Source organism: Nesoenas mayeri (genome assembly GCF_963082525.1).
Source record: "Nesoenas mayeri genome assembly, chromosome: 19".
NCBI lineage: Eukaryota > Metazoa > Chordata > Aves > Columbiformes > Columbidae > Nesoenas > Nesoenas mayeri.
Window position 1 is genome coordinate 8493700 of NC_137568.1, and position 23719 is coordinate 8517418.

The 23719-nt window shown below is 45.2% G+C and overlaps 1 protein-coding gene across 1 annotated transcript; it reads left to right on the forward strand.

Annotated features, from left to right (window-relative positions):
* Nucleotides 1-1579: 1579 nt before the first annotated feature.
* Nucleotides 1580-18277, forward strand: LOC308047671 (myosin heavy chain, skeletal muscle, adult-like; the record flags this gene model as incomplete). Its single annotated transcript, XM_080356334.1, has 38 exons — nt 1580-1786; nt 1875-2018; nt 2111-2267; nt 3535-3562; nt 3660-3774; nt 3860-3952; nt 4076-4139; nt 4222-4320; nt 4426-4529; nt 4610-4748; nt 5453-5571; nt 5669-5818; nt 6159-6329; nt 6833-7142; nt 7298-7371; nt 8050-8137; nt 8232-8349; nt 8522-8645; nt 8730-8866; nt 8960-9215; nt 11099-11341; nt 11452-11628; nt 11714-11859; nt 11947-12037; nt 12126-12515; nt 12685-12811; nt 12975-13093; nt 13673-13869; nt 14168-14351; nt 14438-14603; nt 14775-14899; nt 15092-15400; nt 15501-15704; nt 15994-16119; nt 16215-16385; nt 16472-16576; nt 16720-16815; nt 17949-18277. 38 exons carry the CDS (start codon nt 1580-1582, stop codon nt 18102-18104), a joined length of 5829 nt encoding a protein of 1942 aa, XP_080212460.1. The 3' UTR covers nt 18105-18277.
* Between the last annotated feature and the right edge of the window lie 5442 nt (nt 18278-23719).

Sequence of the window (23719 nt, forward strand, 5' to 3'; positions counted from 1 at the left end):
GGCCTCACTTTTTAAATAAAATATGCAAAAAGAAATCTGTGCATACACAAGGGTATATTTTAATTTGATACCTCAGAAGTCAGCTCAGAAAGCTATTCAAGAGCTCAGTTTCAATGTAGAGCCTCCCATTACTTGGGTTCAGATTTCCAACTCACTGTATTTCATACCCACCCAGTTATTGAGAGTGCCCTATGTACAGAAAACTCAGCTGTAATACATCTTGAATTTTTACTTTTTAGAAAATATCACTGGAAGTTGACTCTTAACAACAATTATTTGCTGTTTTTTGACATACTTTTTCTCTTCCTCTCAATGCATGATTCTAAAGCATCATATATGTTATCAACCCCATTGCATGGTTGAAAAGTTGTGACATAAACATACCAAGCAAACTACCATGGGTCAAGCAGCAAATCACTGAGAAAGCCAGCAATAGGAACCATAAGTCCCTGCATCCAAGTTCTCTAAGTGCCTTGAGTAGTCTAGATTCTCTCCTTGACACTCTTGACAAATTATTTATAGATATATTCACACAGTTAGTAAGATATATAAAATGTTCTAATTATATCATTCAAATCAAATGACAATTATGTCCTTAGTTTGCCAGACAATGTTTTGCCAAAGAAGGTTTGCCAGAAATGTTATGACCGAAGAAAGGGGGAGCATCTGCAGCATCTGCAGACGAGACACTATAAAATCTCCCAGGGACAACGCTGGCCTGTCTCCACAGAAGGATTCAAGGTAAGTGCATGCATTTTGTGAGCCTGAAGAAAGCGGACAATGCCCTTGCAATATTCCATTCTATTTCTCGTGCCTCTGGCAGCTATTTCCATGAGCAAGTGCCCATGTGAACAAAAATATTCAATATAATTTCAACGCATATCTGTATCTTCAGTCTATAATTTGCCTCTGGTATTCCATGAAGCAATAGGAAACAACTGCTGTTCTTATTTTACAGGGTTGACCAGTTCCCAGGACAGAAGCCTTTCTTCAAAGGTAACAGCCTGAATAATGCACTCCTAGACTACAGTTTAAGGCTGGACTTTGATACCACTGCATGAGTTCTCTCCTATAATTCTGCTGGCTTTTGCTTAGGCTAGACTGTTGAAAATAAGGAAGATCTAAAAAGTGAAGTAATTTTTCATTTTTAACACACAAGTTAATACTTTTAACAAGAAAGTACTCAAAGATTCATCACTCATAATTAAGGACTTGAACAGAATGATTTTATCTGTCTGTAGATTCATTTAGGTAAAGACCTCAAATCTAGACAGAATTCATCAAGGTGAGTTGCCAAACTGTAATTAATATAAAGAAGATATTTTATTTATGGTATACAAGGCTTTTTTATGGTATACAAGTGCTTTAGAAGACTGAGTCTCAGCCAGGAGTGGGAGTTAAGGTAGCTTTAAGTTAAAATCAAAGTGGATTTCAGTGGTTGCTTCTGGAAGACTAGCTGGCTCTTTACTAGCTAAATGAGTTTTCTCACTTACATAGATTATATTCTTGTTCAGTGATGAACAACCATTTTTTCCCCCACCAGATCCCTCTGCTGACGTGCTTTCAATAAAGTGCAGACATGGCCTCTTCAGACTCTGAGATGGCTGTTTTTGGGGAGGCAGCTCCTTACCTCCGAAAGTCAGAAAAGGAGAGAATCGAGGCCCAGAACAAGCCTTTTGATGCCAAGTCATCTGTCTTTGTGGTGCATCCTAAGGAATCCTTTGTGAAAGGGACAATCCAGAGTAGGGAATCAGGGAAGGTCACTGTCAAGACCGAAGCTGGAGAGGTGAGGAAAATGCAAGCTTCAGATCTGCATTTGATTCCCACTCTGAGATTTTAGCTAATATACATGGATCTTTCGTTTCCATTGACAGACTCTGACCGTCAAGGACGATCAAGTCTTCTCCATGAACCCTCCCAAGTATGATAAAATCGAGGACATGGCCATGATGACCCACCTCCACGAACCCGCTGTGCTGTACAACCTCAAAGAGCGTTATGCAGCCTGGATGATCTACGTAAGTACCAGCAGCAGTCTTCCTTTGGGGAGCTGGGAGAACTGCTCTGCCAGGCTCAGGGGAAGGCAACGTGCTATGTCCCTTCCTCACAGACCTACTCGGGTCTCTTCTGCGTCACTGTCAACCCCTACAAGTGGCTGCCGGTGTACAACCCGGAGGTGGTGTTGGCCTACAGAGGCAAGAAGCGCCAGGAGGCTCCTCCACACATCTTCTCCATCTCTGACAATGCCTATCAGTTCATGTTAAATGGTGAGTTGCTTGATTTTTCTTTGAACTACTCTTATAATGAGTTATCTGCAGGGGGAAATAGAGAGGATTATCTGGAAATATTGTGTGTGCAACAGTTAAAATATTGTATGCATGGAATGGAAGATTAATGCACTTGACTGTAATGGTCTGTGTGAACTGAGTGTCTGTTACCACACTAGAATCAATAAAGACCTGGACTTAATGAAAATAATATAGAAGGAGTAAATTCATGGTAAAGAAGAGACCTATTTCTGGTGTAGACTTTCCTGACTGTAATGTGATCTTACACATGTGCATAGACTGATGTACCTTAATCACTAAACTGGTCTCAGTTGGTGACTGAAGAGTAAAATTATATCACATATACCCTTTAAATGATGTCTATACGTTCAATTCAAATTTGTAAGTGTCACTGCTAACAAGTAAAACAGGGTATGTTTGCATTGAACAGGAACATAATTTCTTTGATTATTAGAAAAATGGCATTCATGATGGAAAAGGTGACCGCATGGTCTAAAGTACATACAGCCTTTAATGATCTGTGTATGATCTCATAGTGAAAAGTAAACCTCAGAAAACATGAAGGGAAAAAATAAATGTTTTAGTATTGAAAGTGAATGTCTTTAAAACAGTCCTTTCTCCTTTCTCTACTTTCTTTCACCTCTTATTTTCTCTTCCCCATGTTGGCCACTGAAATCAAAGATGTGCAAGATTTTAGATCTTTTCCTGTTCTTTGACTGCAAGCTGGGAAATAGATGCATAATATAAAAATGAAATATTTACCTTGCCTATGTATGATTTCAGGAGTATGTAATTTCTGTATATATAGCGATTAAAAAAATGAGATAAAAGCAGTGAGAGAAGTTGGTCAGATATGCTGTTGTTCTTGATACCTCCAAAGTTCTGTAAGCTTACTCAAGAAAATTTTAACTTACGAAGAATTTATCTTTTGTCAAAACCCAACCTCAATATTTTAATTACGTATTAGTTAAGACTAATAAAGAAGAAATAAGTAGCCTGTTGAGAAGACAATATATTGAAAGGCATAATGCTACAAAAGCTACTCTAATGTCTTTACTGATCCAATTGATAATACCTGAAGTACTGCTGGAAGCATCGAAGTACCCACTGAGAATTCCCAGGGCTTTTCACTGTCTTCAGTCCCAGCATGCTCTGAAAGCTTCAGTTCATATTTTTTTCCTAGTTTTTGAGTTCTTTGTTATTCATGAGCACTTGGAAAAGCTTTCTTATCTCTGTCTTTTCACAGATCGCGAGAACCAGTCGATCCTGATCACGTACGTACACTCCCTGCTGGGTCCCCGCAGGGCTGCCCGGTGCCAGGGAATCTCCTGCCTGACCACACGCTCTCTGCTTCTCTCTTTGCTTTGACAGTGGAGAATCCGGTGCAGGGAAGACTGTGAACACCAAGCGTGTCATCCAGTACTTTGCAACAATTGCAGCCAGTGGGGAGAAGAAGAAGGAGGAGCAGCAGTCAGGCAAAATGCAGGTGAGTCAGGAAGCACAGACTGCATGCTCAACATATAATTACCATGTCAACTAAACATTGTAATTGAGTAATTATCGTCCTGCAGGGAACGCTTGAGGATCAAATCATCAGCGCTAACCCACTGCTGGAGGCCTTTGGAAATGCCAAGACTGTGAGGAACGACAACTCCTCACGCTTTGTAAGTTGTTGCTTTAGACAAAACCCCTCCTAGTTATAACAGCAGTGATGGGCTACTGGTATTCTCACATAAGGAGATAGCAATGAAATGCAATCAGGCTGAAAACATTTTCCCCCTTAACAGGGCAAATTCATCAGAATCCACTTTGGAGCCACAGGCAAACTGGCTTCTGCAGACATTGAAACTTGTAAGAGATTCTCCTGGCCTGATCCCATTCCTTCTAATCCTCCCCAGTTCTTGTGCTAACTCTGTCCTACTGTCCTTGCCAGATCTGCTGGAGAAGTCCAGAGTCACTTTCCAGCTCAAGGCGGAAAGAAGCTACCATATATTTTATCAGATCACCTCCAACAAGAAGCCAGAGCTAATTGGTAGGAAGATCACTAAGTTTCCTGAAGGAATATCACTGGACAATAGCTCATTGTGTCACCTGAAAAGCTAAAGTGAGCTTGTTTTTTCCCTTTTATTGCTTTCAGACATGCTTCTCATCACCACCAACCCTTATGATTTTCACTTTGTGAGTCAAGGTGAAATCACTGTTCCCAGCATTGATGACCAGGAGGAACTGATGGCTACAGATGTAAGTAATTTACCAAACAGGTCATATGGTTGTTAGGAGCCCTGGTACGTATTCATTTACTTTACTGTTTCTTTTGCCAGAGTGCCATTGACATCCTGGGCTTCACTGCTGATGAAAAGACTGCCATCTACAAGCTGACAGGGGCCGTCATGCACTATGGGAATCTGAAGTTCAAGCAGAAACAACGAGAGGAGCAGGCAGAGCCTGATGGCACAGAAGGTACCAGCAGATTCAGGAAACTATCCAAAAGTTATTTTCTTTGTCACCAAAAGAAGGACTTTCAGGCTTTGGATGTGCAAACTAAGAAAATATTCGTTCAATTGCTAGATTACAGTTGAGACATGTAACTGATTTAATGATACATGTAACTTTACTCTGTAAATATTTACTAAAATGGTACACTGCCCGGACGTCAGAAGGCATGGATGGCAAGTCTTGTAACATTATTAGTTATACTTTTGTTGGAATACATGTTGCAATCTCTCCTGTATTGTGGAGTAGTGAAGAGTTCAGCCCTAACAGGATGGGAGACTGTGTTCCTGTTCACCCTGACCTCTTGGGAGGAACTCTGAAGTGAGATGTGTATTTGATTAGTCTCTGTCACAGCGGGCAGTACAATCCATGCCTCTGGCTCTTTAAGTGATGAATCCTCTTCCTGTACAACTAGGAAATGTGAAGTCCCATACTCTTAACTGAAAAGGGATTGAAAGCAATGAGTTCTCTTGAATATTTTGTAGAAACCGAAGCTCAAAATGTGTTGCAAACTCTGAATCCTGAAGAGAGAATAGCTTTGTAGATTTGACTTGGACATTTTTCAGCAACTCTCTAATAGTGCTGCTGTTACTTTTGAGACAGTCCTTCAAAACCAAATTTTTAGGAATTGTCCAATATTTATTCCTCTCTCGATCTTTTCTGGTGTTTAGTTGCTGACAAGGCTGCCTACCTGATGGGTCTGAACTCAGCAGACCTGCTCAAGGCCCTCTGCTACCCCCGAGTCAAGGTTGGGAATGAATATGTGACCAAGGGTCAAACTGTGCAGCAGGTAGGAAAGATGTAGTAACCTGGAACATGCTTTTTTGGTTCCTGCTGATTCTCCTCTGCAGTTTATAGCAACCTCATAACCTTTCTCCTTGCTTTAGGTGAACAATTCAGTAGGTGCTCTGGCAAAGGCTGTCTATGAGAAGATGTTCTTGTGGATGGTTGTTCGTATCAACCAACAGCTGGATACCAAGCAGCCCAGACAGTACTTCATTGGTGTCCTGGACATTGCTGGCTTTGAGATCTTTGATGTAAGGAAGCACTTTTCTAGCATTTTCATAAAAGGATAATAGAGAGTAAAGGAAATGTTAAGACACATTTTTAATGTTCCTACACTTATTTGCAGGGCTTTTGGAATAATATTTTTAAATCCTGCAAAAAATAATAATATAGAAAACTAATCTCCTAATTACAGAGAATTTGAAACAGTCTCTCTTTTCTAAATACAAAGCCTATCCTAGAGAGATAGCAAAGCAAAACTACACAGGAAGAGGCCTTACATTTTAAGTATCAACCATGATGAATTAGGATTGTACAAGAAAACACCTTGCTGTTATTGCTGAGCGTTGCATGTCTTTTTATATCTGGCAGTTCAACAGCTTTGAGCAGCTGTGCATCAACTTCACCAATGAGAAACTGCAACAGTTCTTCAACCACCACATGTTCGTGCTGGAGCAGGAGGAGTACAAGAAGGAGGGAATTGAATGGACATTCATTGACTTTGGGATGGACCTGGCTGCCTGCATTGAGCTCATTGAGAAGGTATCCTTCTCGTTCAAGTGTTTTATTTGTTGGACCTTCCATACTTGCCAAGAGGCATACATAAAAAGCATCTGAGAATATTCTAGCTTTTTCAAATACATGCTGCTGAAAGTGACAACAGGGTGGAAGTGCTTTTGGAGATCATACTCCAATACCAGGAGTTTTGGTGAGACCATTCATTTCCACATTATAAAATGCAGTTACATAAAAGATAGTTATGTTCACTAGGTACCTATCAGTAAAGAAGATTTATATCTCCATCTGTCCTCTCAGATATTATTTTGCATTGTCGTACTTGCAATTTTTTTTGTCAGCAAAGGCATTTACATAAGTTCAAATGAAATAGCAACACTGAAAAAAGTTTATCCTTAGTCTGTTTTCTCTGACTTATTGCCATGAAGTGCATGGGAACAGCTTTCTCTTCTGACTCCAGCAATGTTCCAACCAAGTGATGTCTCCTTTCTCATCTGTTTCTCCCTCTTGTCTGCTGTAATGTCTTCCAGCCCATGGGCATCTTCTCCATCCTGGAAGAGGAGTGCATGTTCCCCAAGGCAACTGACACCTCTTTCAAGAACAAGCTCTATGACCAACATCTGGGCAAGTCCAGCAACTTCCAGAAGCCCAAACCTGCCAAAGGCAAGGCTGAGGCTCACTTCTCCCTGGTGCACTACGCTGGCACGGTGGACTACAACATCTCTGGCTGGCTGGAGAAGAACAAGGACCCCCTGAATGAAACTGTCATTGGGTTGTACCAGAAATCGTCTGTGAAGACATTGGCCTTACTCTTTGCAAACTATGGTGGAGCAGATGCAGGTCAGCTCTGTGAAAATTGTAGTTTCAGTGTGGGACAATGTTGACACAGAATTAAAGCAGTAAATACTAAACATTTAAAGTCAGATTTATTCTGTAGTGCCCAATATGTAACGTCCATATTTTAATACTTTTTTCTGGTGTTCATTCATTTTCAGAGGCTGGTGGTGGTGGCAAAAAGGGTGGCAAGAAGAAGGGTTCTTCTTTCCAGACTGTCTCAGCTCTTTTCCGGGTACAGCACAGTGTTTGTTATCTCTTTGTAATATTAAGAAATGGGGACAGCTAATATTAATTTTGAAAAGGCTACTTTGTTTTGTTGTGACAGTAGTAAAATTCTTTGCAAATTCCACATCATGTTTTCCAGGATAAATTTTGATATTGCTAACATGTCATGTTCAACACTAAGCATACAGTCTTCCATGATCATGGAAATCTAATGCCTTTTTTAAAAATAGGATATTAATCAGATCATTTTATGTCTTTGGGTCAGACTAGCACTATAATTTTAGCATTCCTGCATTTCTGTGAGGTTGATATGTTGGGGAATTGAGAGTCTCCTTATAAACATTCTCCAAGGAGATATGTGTCTTATTTGAAAAAAACATCAACACTTTCTTCAACTTAAGTACATTGACATTAGAAAGCAAAACATGAAAAACCTGTAAGTTACTTACTTTGTGTGAAAGTGTGAATTTTTATATGTTTTCACTGACCCAATAGCAACCTAGAAGTATTTCAGTCTTTAAAAATAGTGTTCAGTATCTTCAAATAATAGAAATATTTGGTTAATATGGCTTTACCTCAGTGTTCTGAAACCCAGCTTATTTTGAGAATCATAAAGTTCTTACCATAGGTTTGATGCATCAGTCACTGGAGGCAGAAAACTCACATTACTCCCTGATCCCTCTAGGAGAACTTAAACAAGCTGATGACCAATCTACGGAGCACTCACCCCCATTTTGTCCGTTGCATCATCCCAAATGAAACGAAAACACCTGGTAAGATGCTCAAGCAGAAAAAGAACTTCCTTTGATAAAACCATTCCCCTCTGCACTGCAAACTATGGTATTCACTTATGCTCTGAATCGGTAGGTGCCATGGAGCATGAACTGGTACTTCACCAGCTGCGCTGTAACGGCGTGCTGGAAGGCATCAGAATCTGCAGGAAAGGTTTCCCCAGCAGAGTCCTCTATGCTGACTTTAAACAGAGGTAAGAGCACTGCAATTCTCTGCATCATTAAAAGTAATGTTCGTTCACTCATGTAGGTTCATTCAAGCTGGACTCTTTTCAACAACAGCCGTTTATGAGCTGGCAGTGTTCAGTAGTTTGAGCATGTTGGCTGGGGAAAAATAATCTCATCCCTCTCTTTCTATTTTCACAGGTACAAGGTGCTTAATGCCAGCGCCATCCCAGAGGGACAGTTCATTGATAGCAAGAAGGCTTCTGAGAAGCTTCTTGGGTCAATCGATGTGGACCACACCCAGTACAAATTTGGCCACACCAAGGTACAAACCCCCCTTCTCTCACCCCTGTGTGCCTGTGCTTTGCTCTACCTGACAATGATGTGCTGCAACTTTCCCTTTCTCAAGGTGTTCTTCAAAGCTGGGCTGCTGGGACTGCTGGAGGAGATGAGGGATGAGAAGCTGGCACAGCTCATCACCCGCACACAGGCCAGGTGCAGGGGCTTCCTGATGAGAGTGGAGTACCAGAGAATGGTGGAGAGAAGGTACATCTTCAGTTAATGTCACTGTACTTGGGGGAAAGTGTTTAACACTTGTCATACTGAAAATATTCAATGTACATTTTAATTATGCTTCAGGGAGTCCATCTTCTGCATCCAGTACAATGTCCGTGCATTCATGAATGTCAAGCACTGGCCCTGGATGAAGTTGTTCTTCAAGATCAAGCCCTTGCTGAAGAGCGCAGAATCGGAGAAGGAGATGGCCAACATGAAACAAGAGTTTGAGAAAACGAAGGAAGAGCTTGCAAAGTCTGAGGCAAAGAGGAAGGAGTTGGAGGAGAAAATGGTGAAACTGCTGCAGGAGAAAAATGATTTGCAGCTGCAAGTGCAGGCGGTGAGTTTATTGCCATCAGAAGGTCAGACAATAAAAGACCAAAAGTCAGATATTTGGTGAATTATCAATCATATGTATGTGAAGTCGAGGAAACAAGTGTCTGTCAGTGCTCTGGTGAGCACTCTGACTGCCAGTACAAGGAGGCATGGAGTTCTGAGTGGGAGTCAGTGCTCTTGCCTTCTGAAGAAGAAGGCAGATATAGTTACTCAACATGAAATACCCAGAGCAGAGTCTTGCCTCTGAGCAGGTGAGTCCTTCAGGGGTTATCTCCATCTCACCAGGATGCAGAACAATGAATTCATTTTGGAGTGTAAATGCAAGCCAGAGTCGAAAGTGGTACTTGTGAATTCAGGTACAGGAAAAGTCATCCACTTTTTGATAACTAGTGGTTAATCATTCACTCACTGACTGGGAAATACAGCTTCAAATTTCTGCTTAGTCTAAGTATATATAGACACAGTGTTTCTCTTTCTGAGAAAAAGTCACACCATCTGAGGGAGTTCTTCCCTCTGTGTTGATTACACAAAAGAGCTTGGTATGCTCTAGACTTGTATGAATTGAGGTCATAAATAAAATCTATAAAGAAGCAGAGGTTTTTGTTTCTTTTGAACATTGTAGTTTTTTTGTCTCTAATCCAGATTTTCTGCCATGCACTGTATGGTAGTTTCACTACAAGACACATCCTGTGTGGGTAAAATTACTAGTATTTAAGATTGAGGGTTCTGGCTAACAGGAGCTGAGGGGAGACCTTCTGATCTCTGAACTGCCTGAAAGGAGGCTGTAGCATGAAGGGTGTTGGTTTCTGCTCCCAAGTAGCAAGTGATATGATGAGAGAAAATGGTCTCAGGTTGCACCAGGGAAGGTTGAGGTTCGATATTGGGAAAGGTTTCTTCACAGAAAGGACTGTTGGGCATTGGAACAGGCTGCCCAGGGCAGTGGTGGAGTCACCATTGCTGGAGGGATTTAAAAGACATACAGATCAAATTCTTAGGGACGTGATTTAGTGCCAGACTTAGATTATGGTTAGACTCAATGATCCTGAGGGTCTCTTCCAACCTAGATGATTCTATTATTCTATGTTTCTGTATACTGTATCAGAAAAAAATAAAGTCAGGAGGAAAAAAACTCTTTTCATTGTTAAGAAAGCTAGGTATTCTTCCTTGGGAGGGACACTTTATTTAAGTAGCTTGCTAACTGCAACAGTTCTAAGGAATCAAACAGTAAATAACATGACAATATGGAGAGACTGGCTCTTGGTGAAGCTTATAGGAGAGGCACACCCAGTATCACCTTCGCTGAGAAGCAGGAAGTTGGAAACAATCATGGACTGGTAGCTTTTAGTTGAAAGGAATATTCTTTTAGTAAGGATATCTTCTTAGCCAGACTTCTCGAACTTAAATATTAATAATCTTACCACCACAATCCTATGAACATTGTAGGCACAGAGCACTTCACAAAATACAGTACTATTTAAAAATATTTACAGAAGTGTTTGATATTTAAATGTTACTTTACAAAGTCATCTTAGCCCACTCATTAAATTACTTAAATTACCAACTAAAAATGGAGCCCTGTACTTAACTACCCAGTTATTTAAACATTCCCTTAGAAAATGTCAACCCTGTGATATCTATTTTGTCTAGTATATGGATAAAAAAATAAACATTTCATTGGACTTTCTTATAAGATATTTAACTTCGAAACTCATTTAGGACAATAAAACATCATTGTACTGAAAGCCCACCAAAGAGTAAGATGATGTGGTAATCAGCTGAAACCAGCATATGCTATTTGAGGAGAAGCCAAATTCAGGGCAGAGTTTAAAACATGCTTGCATGAGAAGTTCAGAAAATAAACCAAGATAATCTGTGTCTCCCTACCAGGAAGCGGATGCTTTGGCTGATGCTGAGGAAAGATGTGACCAGCTCATCAAAACCAAAATCCAGCTGGAAGCTAAAGTTAAAGAGGTGACTGAGAGGGCTGAGGATGAGGAAGAAATTAATGCTGAGCTGACAGCCAAGAAGAGGAAACTGGAGGATGAATGTTCAGAGCTGAAGAAAGACATTGATGACCTTGAGTTAACACTGGCCAAGGTTGAAAAGGAAAAACATGCCACCGAAAACAAGGTATGAGGCAGAACCTGTCACTCTCCCAGAAAAGACCTCTGGCTTTTATACAGTGCAAAGTGTTAAACAATTTTTTTTTAAAATCTGCACTTGCTCCCTTCTTCCCAAAGGTGAAAAACCTGACAGAGGAGATGGCAGCCCTGGACGAGACCATTGTGAAGCTGACAAAAGAGAAGAAAGCCCTCCAAGAGGCCCATCAGCAGACACTGGATGACCTGCAGGCAGAAGAGGACAAAGTCAATACGCTGACCAAAGCCAAGACCAAGCTGGAGCAGCAAGTGGATGATGTGAGCACATGGCCATCCAGCAAGAACAGGACAGGTATGGAGTTAGACCTGACCGGTTGTGAGCTGAGGGTCTTGTTCTTTTTAGCTGGAAGGGTCCCTGGAGCAAGAGAAGAAACTGCGCATGGACCTTGAGAGAGCTAAGAGGAAACTGGAAGGAGACCTGAAGCTGGCCCAGGACAGCATAATGGATTTGGAAAATGATAAGCAGCAGCTGGATGAGAAACTGAAGAAGTAAGTGTGGCTGTGGGACACCTGAGTGCTGGGCTGGCTGTACTTGTCTTTTTCCCTGATCTTGAACATGGTTTGATTTGCCCACAGGAAAGATTTTGAAATCAGCCAGATCCAGAGCAAGATCGAGGATGAGCAAGCAATGGGCATACAATTACAGAAGAAGATCAAGGAGCTTCAGGTAAGTCTCCGTTCTTTCCCTCTTTCTCTCCGAGTCTGAGGTGGGCAGGAGGAGGGACTGGGTATGAGGGGTCCCTAATGTTCCACAGGCCCGTATTGAGGAACTGGAGGAGGAAATTGAGGCCGAGCGAACCTCTCGGGCAAAAGCCGAGAAGCATCGCGCTGACCTCTCCAGGGAGCTAGAGGAGATCAGCGAGCGCCTGGAAGAAGCAGGAGGGGCCACGGCAGCTCAGATTGATATGAACAAGAAGCGTGAGGCCGAGTTTCAGAAGATGCGTCGCGACCTGGAAGAGGCCACGCTGCAGCACGAAGCCACGGCTGCCGCCCTGCGCAAGAAGCACGCGGACAGCACAGCTGAGCTTGGGGAGCAGATTGACAACCTGCAGCGAGTGAAGCAGAAGCTGGAGAAGGAGAAGAGCGAACTGAAGATGGAGATTGATGACTTGGCCAGTAATATGGAGTCTGTCTCCAAAGCCAAGGTACAGAGTTTCTGGCAGGTTACTGCTCTATGATACATGACCTGATAAATGATTTTGAACCTTCTGATTACATTTTGCTATTTCACATAATTGCATTGTTTTCCATCATGACAACAACATGTAAGAAGTTATTGACAATCCCCTTTCGTTGCATGTATTTGATGTGTAGGCAAACCTGGAGAAGATGTGTCGCACTCTGGAAGACCAGCTAAGTGAGATTAAGACAAAAGATGAGGAACATCAGCGCATGATCAATGACCTTAATGCTCAAAGAGCTCGTCTGCAAACAGAAGCAGGTAACACACCCTATGCCCCTGTGGAATGGGACAACATCTAGTCAATGATAAGAAAAAGAGTGATGTTTTACTCAAACGGTCTACACTCTGTAAGCTACTCTACAGTGCTTTAAGGACAGTTTAGTTTGGTATTGTTTTTTAAATTATGATCTATCTTTCTCAGGTGAATATTCTCGCCAGGTGGAAGAAAAGGATGCTTTGATATCGCAGCTATCCAGAGGGAAACAGGCATTTACTCAACAGATTGAGGAACTTAAAAGACATTTAGAGGAAGAAATAAAGGTACAGATATTTTCTCTAGGGGGTTTCACTTTGGATTCAGATTCCATTGCCTTTCATGGTGTTTCCTACTCTCAGACAAAATAAGAAATGTGAGCCATGTAATTTTAATTTGGGAGTGCTCAAACCAGATAGACACATCTCCCTCTATAGTGTGGTAAGAAAAGTTGAAGGAGGGCATCACCTCCAACATGGCTACTGAGACATGGAAGTACTACTTTAGGTCTTTATTCTGATGGAATTGGCATATAGGAAAGGTTGAGGTATATCTAAAAATCTGTTTCTTATTATACTTTTGCATAATGGAAGCTGAAATTTTAGAACATATTTAAAAAGATGCAACAATTCCCAGCTTTGTATTATAGTTATCGTTTAGAGTTTACCCTTGTTCTCTTCTGAAGTAACATTCTAGATTCTGTTGAATGAAGTGATGAGGAGATACTCAGAACATGGAATCAATGTCCCTTTTTTCCTTGGGCTGACTTAAAATGTCAGATTCAGAGAGTTTACAACAGCTTTCCCTAACTTAACATTCTGTTATCACATGGGCAATTCATTGTCCCAATCCCATTTTCTCGCCAGGCCAAGAACGCCCTGGCCCACGCCCTGCAGTCTGCTCGCCACGACTGTGACTTGCTCCGGGAACAATATGAGGAGGAGCAGGAAGCCAAGGGGGAGCTGCAGCGTGCGCTGTCCAAGGCCAACAGCGAAGTGGCCCAGTGGAGAACCAAATACGAGACTGACGCTATTCAGCGCACAGAGGAGCTGGAGGAGGCCAAGTACGTGGGAAGTGGGATGTTGAATGGCTGGAGAAGACTGAGGCTGTCAAGGGAAATTGGAGTCTCTAAGTTTGGGTTAGGACAGTGGTGGGACCAAGGCAGGAATAGATCATCATTGCCATAAAGGGGAGGAAGCAGGGGAGAGGAAAAGTGTGCTATGGAAAAAGGGAAGATTGGAAACACAAATGCAGCCCTTGAACTAGACCAGCTAGGACAGGCCAGATACTCAGAAGGTGTCAGGACACAGATGTGGTAGACCCTTAAGCTCTAACCTGGAGCTGTGCTGATCTCCTGCCAGGAAGAAGCTGGCACAGCGCCTGCAAGAGGCAGAGGAACACGTTGAAGCTGTGAATGCCAAATGTGCCTCCCTGGAAAAGACAAAGCAGAGGCTGCAGAATGAAGTGGAGGACCTGATGATTGATGTGGAGCGATCAAACGCTGCCTGCGCAGCTCTGGATAAGAAGCAGAAGAACTTTGACAAGGTCTTTTGGGCTCCAGACGTGGGGTTCCTGGGCAGAGCATCCCCTCCTGATGGCCACATCCAAACTCACACCTGGTTTCTCTTCAGATCCTGGCAGAATGGAAGCAGAAGTATGAAGAGACACAGGCTGAGCTGGAAGCCTCCCAGAAGGAGTCTCGCTCTCTCAGCACGGAGCTCTTTAAGATGAAGAATGCCTATGAGGAGTCCTTGGACCACCTGGAAACGCTGAAGCGGGAGAACAAGAACTTGCAGCGTAAGTGCCCAGCCCTCTGCTCCTGGCAGGGCTTTCTCCTGTCCAGCACTACGCACCGCTGCACATGGGTCTGTGCCTGCAGGTGGGCAGGGATGTCTGTCACCTTAGTGTGACAGGGCCCTTCCCGTTGTGCTCTGTGCCTGACCATGCCATTGGTGGTTGTTCCCACAGAGGAGATTTCCGACCTCACGGAGCAGATTGCAGAGGGAGGAAAGGCGATTCATGAGCTGGAGAAAGTCAAGAAGCAGATTGAGCAGGAGAAATCTGAAATCCAGGCTGCTCTGGAGGAAGCTGAGGTACAGGCTCATAATCACTGGTATCTGCATAAAAATAGGAGGAATGGAGAAATAGGGCTAAAACCTGCTTGTTGCACCTCTGTTCCAGCGGTGGGGCACAGCCAACTGAGATTTCCTGGAATGTGCTGCAACTACCTGGAAAGCAAGCAGTAGCTTTATCGATGTTACAAATGCTTGTGTCCACTTGCCCAGGCCTCCCTGGAACATGAAGAGGGGAAGATCCTGCGCCTCCAGCTTGAGCTCAACCAGGTGAAGTCGGAGATTGACAGGAAGATAGCAGAGAAAGATGAGGAGATTGACCAGCTGAAGAGAAACCACCTCAGAATTGTGGAGTCCTTGCAGAGCAGCCTGGATGCTGAGATCAGGAGCAGGAATGAAGCCCTGCGGCTGAAGAAGAAGATGGAGGGAGACCTGAATGAAATGGAGATCCAGCTGAGCCATGCCAACCGCGTGGCTGCAGAGGCACAGAAGAACCTGAGGAACACCCAAGGAGTGCTCAAGGTTTGTTCAGCAAAGCTGCTGAAAGAGAGGAGACATCTCTGACAGTTTTGTCATGCAAGCACACACTGGTACCTTCCAATTTCTCTTGTCTTTTTCTCAGGATACCCAGATACACTTGGACGATGCTCTGAGGACACAGGAGGACCTGAAGGAGCAGGTGGCCATGGTGGAGCGCAGAGCAAACCTGTTGCAGGCTGAAATTGAGGAGCTACGGGCAGCTCTGGAGCAGACGGAGCGTTCGCGGAAACTGGCTGAGCAGGAGCTTCTGGATGCCACCGAACGTGTGCAGCTCCTCCATACCCAGGTAAGGGTGTGGTACCAAAAGCAGCTGTGTTGACACAGCAAACACAGAGGGCAGCTGCATAACAGTGGATTGGGCAGGGTAGTGGTCTAGAATGGCCTCTCTACTGCTGTCCAGAAGGAAAGGTGTGCTCAGCGCCCATCACCTGAGCCCACAGTCAGTTTGTAAGCAACCATTTTAAAGAGAGTTCCAGAGTCTGAATCGCAAGCTTGAAGAGTAAAGACTTGGCTCAGGCTGTAGGTTTGGTATTGCAGGCCTCAGAACACAGGTCTTGAACTGTCTCTTTGCACAGAACACCAGCTTGATCAACACCAAGAAGAAGCTGGAAACAGACATTACCCAAATTCAGAGTGAAATGGAGGATACGATCCAGGAAGCCCGCAATGCTGAAGAGAAGGCCAAGAAGGCCATCACAGATGTGAGTTGGGGGCTCCTTTCATTGATGATGCTGGATGTGTTCTCCTTGGAACTGTGTCCAGCCCCCAAATGGACTTGACCCTTTGTTCTCATCAGGCAGCCATGATGGCAGAAGAGCTGAAGAAGGAGCAGGACACCAGCGCCCACCTGGAGAGGATGAAGAAGAACCTGGACCAGACGGTGAAGGACCTGCAGCACCGTCTGGACGAGGCTGAGCAGTTGGCCCTGAAGGGAGGCAAGAAGCAAATCCAGAAGCTGGAGGCCAGAGTGCGTAGGGCTGCTCTTTGTACATGAGTGAACATGTCACATAAGCAGCCATCAGGGAAGCTCCAAGGATGGGCTTGTCCTTGCAGGTGCGGGAGCTGGAAGGGGAGGTTGATGCTGAGCAGAAGCGCAGCGCTGAAGCCGTGAAGGGTGTGCGCAAGTACGAGAGGAGGGTGAAGGAGCTGACCTACCAGGTAAGGCAGGAGGTCTCCTTGGACTGACAGAGTCTTATCACAGCAAGTCAAATTTTGCACATGCTATCTCCAAGGGGAATTATTAACTTTGTGTGACAGCAAACCAATAATTCATTATCTCTCCTCTTTGTCAACTGCCTTAGTCTGAGGAAGACCGGAAGAATATCCTCAGGCTCCAGGATCTGGTGGACAAGCTCCAAATGAAGGTGAAATCCTACAAGAGACAAGCTGAGGAGGCTGTGAGTATTGTTTGTAGTGGTAACAAACATAACTTTCTGAGTCATATGGGCAAAAAAAAACTGCAGAGAAAGAAAAGTCAGTTATCTTGGAACAGTTTAGTGTGTGCCTACAAGAAATTCCTCCTTGTAAAGCATGAATGTTGTGGTCACCATGAGAAAATTAACAGCTCTGGGAACTTAATCCTGAGAGTATGATTGACACTGCATTATTTTGGCCATGTTCCTGTCAGGGATAAACCAAGGGATGTCCTGCCATCTTTTTTATACAGGAGGACACACTGATACATCCAGGTCACAAACAGCCTCTCAGCTGATAAATTTTTGAGTCAGGTTTCTTCCTGCTCAGCCCATTACAGACAGGTTTTGCTGTCCTATGGTGAGTGAATGGCTTGTGAGACAGACATAGATGGGTTAAAACTGGCTGATCTCCTCTGAGTTCTTCAGTTTACATCAGAGAGTGCAGAGCTAGGACACTGAGCCAGAACAGGAGACAGAGATGCTTAGCTCATCTGCTGAACTGGAAATAAGTTTTAATTTGTTCTGCAAGGCAATGTCCTCCATAAGACAAGTGATTATACAGTTACTGGAAGAGAAGGGTGGATTGTGGGGGATCTTGAATGGCTATGGAAGATAAAGGAGATGTGCAGTTACCTGTCAGTGCTCTCATAGCAGTCATGGAGAAAGAAGAAGGTCTGTCCACCTAGTGAGGAGTGGCAAGAGTGGTCAGGTACTTCCTCCATAAGGACACCATAAAAACTCACCTTTGGGGTGTATACATGTACTTTCTTGGTGTTGCTGCTTTTTCTTAGCTTTAAATTTGAGTGTAATGAATAACAAACTGAAGCCCAAACAGCTTTTTCTCAACAGCTTAAAAGAGAGACTGTTGTGCTGTCCATCCTCTGTAGGGCAGAACTGGGCTAACCTTTCAAATGCTGTTTTAGTTTGAATGTGGTATTCTAAACAAGGGAGGATGAGGAGATCTGTGTAAAGCTTCTGGGTCAGCACTGGTATGTGAGGGATAGAAGGTCTGTGCTTTCCCCTGGAGAACAGCTACAGCCTTGCAAGGCCAAGGCATGGGAGAAGTGAAAGCCCTGCCCTGGGCTCCTCACCACTGACTCCCTCTCCCTGCACAGGAGGAACTGTCCAATGTCAACCTCTCCAAGTTCCGCAAGATCCAGCACGAGCTGGAGGAAGCCGAGGAGCGGGCTGACATTGCAGAGTCGCAGGTCAACAAGCTCCGAGCGAAGAGCCGAGACTTTCATGGCAAGAAGATAGAAGAGGAAGAGTAAAGATGTCATGAGGCAAAAAAGTGACCTGAGGGATGCACAAAATGTGAAGCTCTTGGTCACTTTCTTCTGTAATTAGTCTTTGTACCCACCTCAGTGTCTCAATGTCTAGAGAATAAAGATTGTAGATTCCTTTGCATACACACTACGATCAGTGCAGCCTTTTTTATTTTTTTTCTGATCAAGCATGGGGTATTGCATTGTAGCACAAGTTTTCTTACTTTTCCTGGCTGTGGGAAGGGAGAAGCTAATGCAAGCTCTGAATTGAGGACCTGTAAACTCAGAGGCTGGACATTTCTATGGAGACTACTGACATTTCTTTGGAGACTACTGACATCTCCAGCAGCTCCTTTTCCTACTGTCTTTTCAGCACAGATTACTTCCCATCTGAGAGGGAAGAGAGGGTGACCACTTTCCTTCTTCCTTTCCCTGCTTTTGTTTGTGATTCTGGCAGTCACAAACCCTGAACGTTGGTCCCTGAGCAAGTTATAGTAGAATCATAGAATGGTTTGTGTTGGAAGGGACCTTAAAGATCATCTAATTCCAATGCCCTGCCATGGACAGGGACACCAGACCTGGTTGCTCAAAGCCCTGTCCATCCTGTCCTTGAACACTTCCAGGGATGGGTGGGGCATCCACAACTTCTCTAGGCAGCTTGTTCTAGTGCCTCAGCACCTTAATAATGAAGAATTTCTTTCTTGAATCTAATCTAAATCGACCTTCTTTCCATTACCCCCTGTCCTGCCAAGACATGCCCTTGTAAAAAGTCTCCAGCTTTCTTATAGGTCACTTTAGGTTCTAGAAGGCTGCTATAAGGTCTCCCCAGAGCCTTCGCGTCCCAAGGCTAAACAACCCCAACTCTCTCAGCCTGTCCTCATAGGTGAGGCACCATGAAGGACCAGCAGTTCCTTGGCAGAGACAATTTTTGGCACACAGACCACTGTTATGACACATCAACAGTGTCCCCAAATCATGCCATCTCTCTTACCCTGGATTCCCTGCCACCACCTGCTCCTGGTTTCTCTGCAGTGGACAAAATGCAGAGTCCTGCCTGGGGCCACACACTGGAAGGACTGACCCTTGGGGCCCATTTGTTGCACACTGTGTGGCACCAACTCATCTCCTCAGCACGCCACCTCAAAGGTCAGCCTCGTCACCTCGCACACAACAGGCTGCATGTGGCATTGCCTCAGGCAAGAAAAAGAAGACAACTGATGGGTGTACCCCTCCATTCCTTCCTCACATACCCATACCTTGCTTTTAGCCTATCTACAGGTTAAAGAGACAATATATTTTTGGGAAGAATGAAAGTGCATGTGGGAAGAAGGGAAGAGGAAATTGTCAAACACTTTTTCCTTTGTTCAGACCCTGATGGGAACAGCAGAGAAACTGTGGGTGCAGTCTCAAGGGCTCTATCAGCCATTTCAGCTGGATTATTTCAATGCATTACACCTTGACTCTAGTTGAGGTGAAAAACACAGACAGTGCCAAGGTATGTTAAAGACAAGCCCACAGATGTCTACCTAAGCTATCATTTTCACAGGAACTACAGCTCTCAGCTTCCAAGTAACTTCTGTCTTTTATTTTCAGGGAGACCACACAGCTTTGGACAATTTTCTCAGAAACCTCAAAGACTGCAGGACCGTGTATACAGTGATGCAAACACAGGTTAGTGGTAATTGAGAGCTATTAAGTTAATTTGGATATCCTTTCAGCAATATAAGCTTACTTACACAATTGCACTCACTGTTGCAGTTCTGCTCCTGTCTGAAGTGTTCACAGCCCACCTGAGTCCAGGCTGCAGGAGCCCTTGATGCAGATCAGTGAGGAGTGAACGAGAAACACATGAGCAGCACCTGAGGAGTGAGGTACTTCTGGCACTAGAAGGAAACAACAAGCAGACTCAGGAGCAGAGACTGAGGTACGTGTTGATGTTGAAAGCTTGAGACAGTCCACACATGTCCACCTCTGTTGACTGTACAAGCACTAATATTCAAAAGCAGTGATGGGTTCTCCGTGAAGCATTGACACTAGTAGGGCCACAAAGGTGGGAGTGGTGTTGTGTGCTGAAGGAACACAGGCTGTGCAGAAAATATTGTCCCCAAGCCTGAGGCAGGTAGCCCCTGAATGCTTTCCACATTGATTTGCTTACAACATTTTCAAGGGAGAGCTTGCCAGTGGAGCTGCTTGGGGTGATGGGAAGTGGTAAGGACTGACACTGTCTGCTTGCTCTAAGCTTGTACAAGTCAATGCCAGAGGTTTTGTCAGATGCTCACTCTGCTGGGAAATTGCAACCAACATCTGCATGGCCTGTGACAGCAAAATCCAAAATGGTTCTCAGCTTACCTGGCTCCCAGGTGCAACCTCAAGAGGGCACCAGCTCTCAGAAGGAAGTCCATCCTGGTTCCAGTTCTGCTAGCGAGTGCTGGCGAGCAGAACCTCTGTCAGTGCACTCTGAAGAAAGCAATGGGAGATGGTTCTTTAAGAGCAGACCTCAGTTTTCAATCATAAGGACATTAAGAAAGCCACCCAACATGTTGCAGAGATGCCAGCCTGGTGCTGCCTTCTCCTGACACTGCACAACTTTTCCTGTGGCTCCCTAGCAGACTCCCAACCTTGTTCATCCCTCCTCATCCCCTGCAGTTTCTCCTTGCCTGACAGCGTGCATTCATCTGCCACCACAGCCAGGGTCCCTTGTGGTGAGCCTTGCCCCCCTAAATTCACTGAGGAGCTGCCTGCTCCTCTTGAGTGGCTCAAGAATCTCTGGCCACACCTGCAGGCTTCCACAAAGCTTGAGGTGGCACTGGGCAGACTCTGGATGGCACACAGCTTCCATGAGTATCCCTGTCAGCTGTGATGGTGTGGACAAACATAGACTTCAGAGACTCTCTCGCATCCTGCTTTACAGACGCTGCACTGCCCTTTGTCTCACATTGCCTGCACCATGGAAGCTTGAGGATGTGTCATCAGCATGAAGGAACTGCAGCCAGCAAAGCCAGGCACAGGGAAGAGAGAAGAAGGCAGACGTGAAGAGGAGTGAGCAGGCTGATGGCTCCTGGGCACACTGGTAAGTTCCTGTGATGACTTGTACAAAAGATCTGTCACAAAGGGCCTTGGTGGGAAAGGACAGGCAGGTCACTGAAGCAGCAGCTCTTGCACCGTAGTGTCTGTTCTGACTTACACCAGCCTTCTTTAGACTCTGGGTTGCAAAGTCAACTGTTTCTTCCTCCAGCCTCCTGTGTGTTTCACTTGCAGAGTCACACACCCACTGGTATCTCTCTGGCTCTCCAGGATGGCATTGAAAATAAAGCAGCAGCCATGCACCCTAAGCTCAGGGACAGGTGCACACCCTCAGGCAGGACACGGCTGGGCTGTGCTGATGGGACTGAGACTTGGACTAATGTCCCTGGAAAATTCACAGCTCCCTCCTGGCCCTGCCTTCTGGGCTCTGAGGTCCCACCAGATTGCCCATCAGCCTTCAGCAGAGTCACTCCCAGAGGAGAAGAAAAGGCCACAGAGAGATTTGGAGGTTGTGCCTGTCAGGAGGAGCAGCCCATCAGTTGTCTCCCTTCATCCTCACTGCCAAAAGCTCAAAATAGTCCTGCTCTTGCAAGACTCCTGCGCGGGGTCAAGCCTGTTTGTGTAGATGACGTGCTTCCACTAATAGCACTCCAAGACATTCCTCGGGGGGTAGGTTGCCTTCTATATGTCAGTGCAACGTGCTGCCATGTAGGAGCTGGACAACTGTGTTGTGTCCTAAGACGGCAGATGCTATTCTTATCCCAGAGACACTTGCTGCAGCACAGCTCCTTTCTCAGCTGCAATGTTAAAAATCAGAAGCAGCCCTGAGTGTTCTCTCCTTGGTAAGAGTAGAAATCAAGAGTGGCCCCTTTGGAGTCTGTGCAATGGTGCTGTGCCAACCCAGTGTCTGGGTGCTCACGGTGGCCCCCTGGGATGTGCTGCCCCTTGGGGAACACAGCAGGTGCCCAGGTACTTCCAGAGGTCAGCTCATTTTGGGGTGGATGGGGGCAACACTTCTCTTGGACACCAACAGCTGAAAAAGGCAGACTGGGCTGTAGCTCTGAAACAGCACAAATTCGCAATTCCATCTCCTTGAATCCCTGTCTGGGTGAGGATGAAGACGGGGCTGGGCGTGCTCTGAGGTTCAGCAGCATCGCAGAAGGCCATGTCCCTTTTGTCCGGCTGTGCTCTCACTGCACTCACTGAGGGAAGGCAGCCGGGCTGTCCACCAGAGGTCCATCGAGGGCCAAGGAGTCCCAGGGCTGCAGGAGAAGCCCTGGCCAGGCCGGTGGCTGTCACTTGGTGGTTATGGAGACCCAGCTCTGGCTGCAGCCTCCCTGCACTGGCCCTTTGGAGAGTCGGTGTCACTGCCTGGTGCTGTCACCACAGGCAATCAGGCAGAGGAAACCAAGGCCCAGAGACATCAGTTGGGACAGTGGCTGTGGCTGTCGCCTCACCATCTTGGCTCTTGCTCTAAGGGCACAGGCCCCATCAGCTTTCTTCTCGGCTGGGGCTCCAGCCGGCTCCTGTCAGTCACGGGAGCTCAGCAGGCAGCAGCTGAGCAGGCCCGCTGCTCAAGGCAGCCATTGCCAGCGGGTGGCAGCATGGAGCCGCCCAGGTGAACCCTCTGAGTGGCTGGAGACTGGGCCTCGCTTAAAAATCATAGAGTCATAAACTAGTTTGGGTTGGAAGGGACCTTCAAGGGTCATCTATTCCAGCCCCCTGCCATGAGCAGGGGGATTTGCACCCAGCTCAGACTGATCAGAGCCCACTCCAGCCTGGCCTGGATGTCTCCAGGGATGGGGCATCCACCACCTGGGCAACTTGGGACAGTATTTTACCACCCTCATTATAAAATCTCTTCCTCACATCTAGCCTGAATCTCCCCTCTTTTAGTTTAAGACTATTACGCTTGTCCTGTTGTAACGGGCAACCATACCACTAGCCTGCTGGGCCTCTAGGAGATGAGGGGTGACTACCTTCAGAGTGAGACAGGTATAGCTTTCTTTGTCTAATGGTTTTTCCCCTGAAATGCTTTTGTTTTGAATGAATACGTTTAGGAAAGCTGGCTGGCCAGTAACTAGCCTGGTAAACTGGTTAAGTGCACATCAGTCTTGGCTAAACCTCACGTAATTTTAAGAGTAATTGCTGGAAAGAGTAGTCCTGTTTTGTGAGGAAATTATCTCTCAGATGAAAGCTTTTAAGGGGTGTTTTTAAAGCTGTGGAAACTTCCTGGCCCAATAATGTGCTTGAATCACACCAGAAAGGTTAAAATCCAAGCAGATGGGTCAGCCAGTCTCATGTGTTCACCTGTGGGACAGAACTAAGACAGGTGGAATGGATCAAGAAAAGCCTGGAGGTGGGTAGGGTCATCAACTCTGAAAGAAAACACTTTGAGCTGAAAGAAGCAGCCACACGTCAATGTGCAGAGCCTCATTTACACTGGACCCTCTGCCCAGAAATGGCATCATGGAGGGGGTTGGAAGTATGTGACTATCAAAAGAACAACAGGCAGCACCAATGGCCCTGCCAACTCTACCACAGACCTGGTAGAGAAGCCTAAGGAGAGCAACTGTAGCACCTCTTCTGACAGCTGT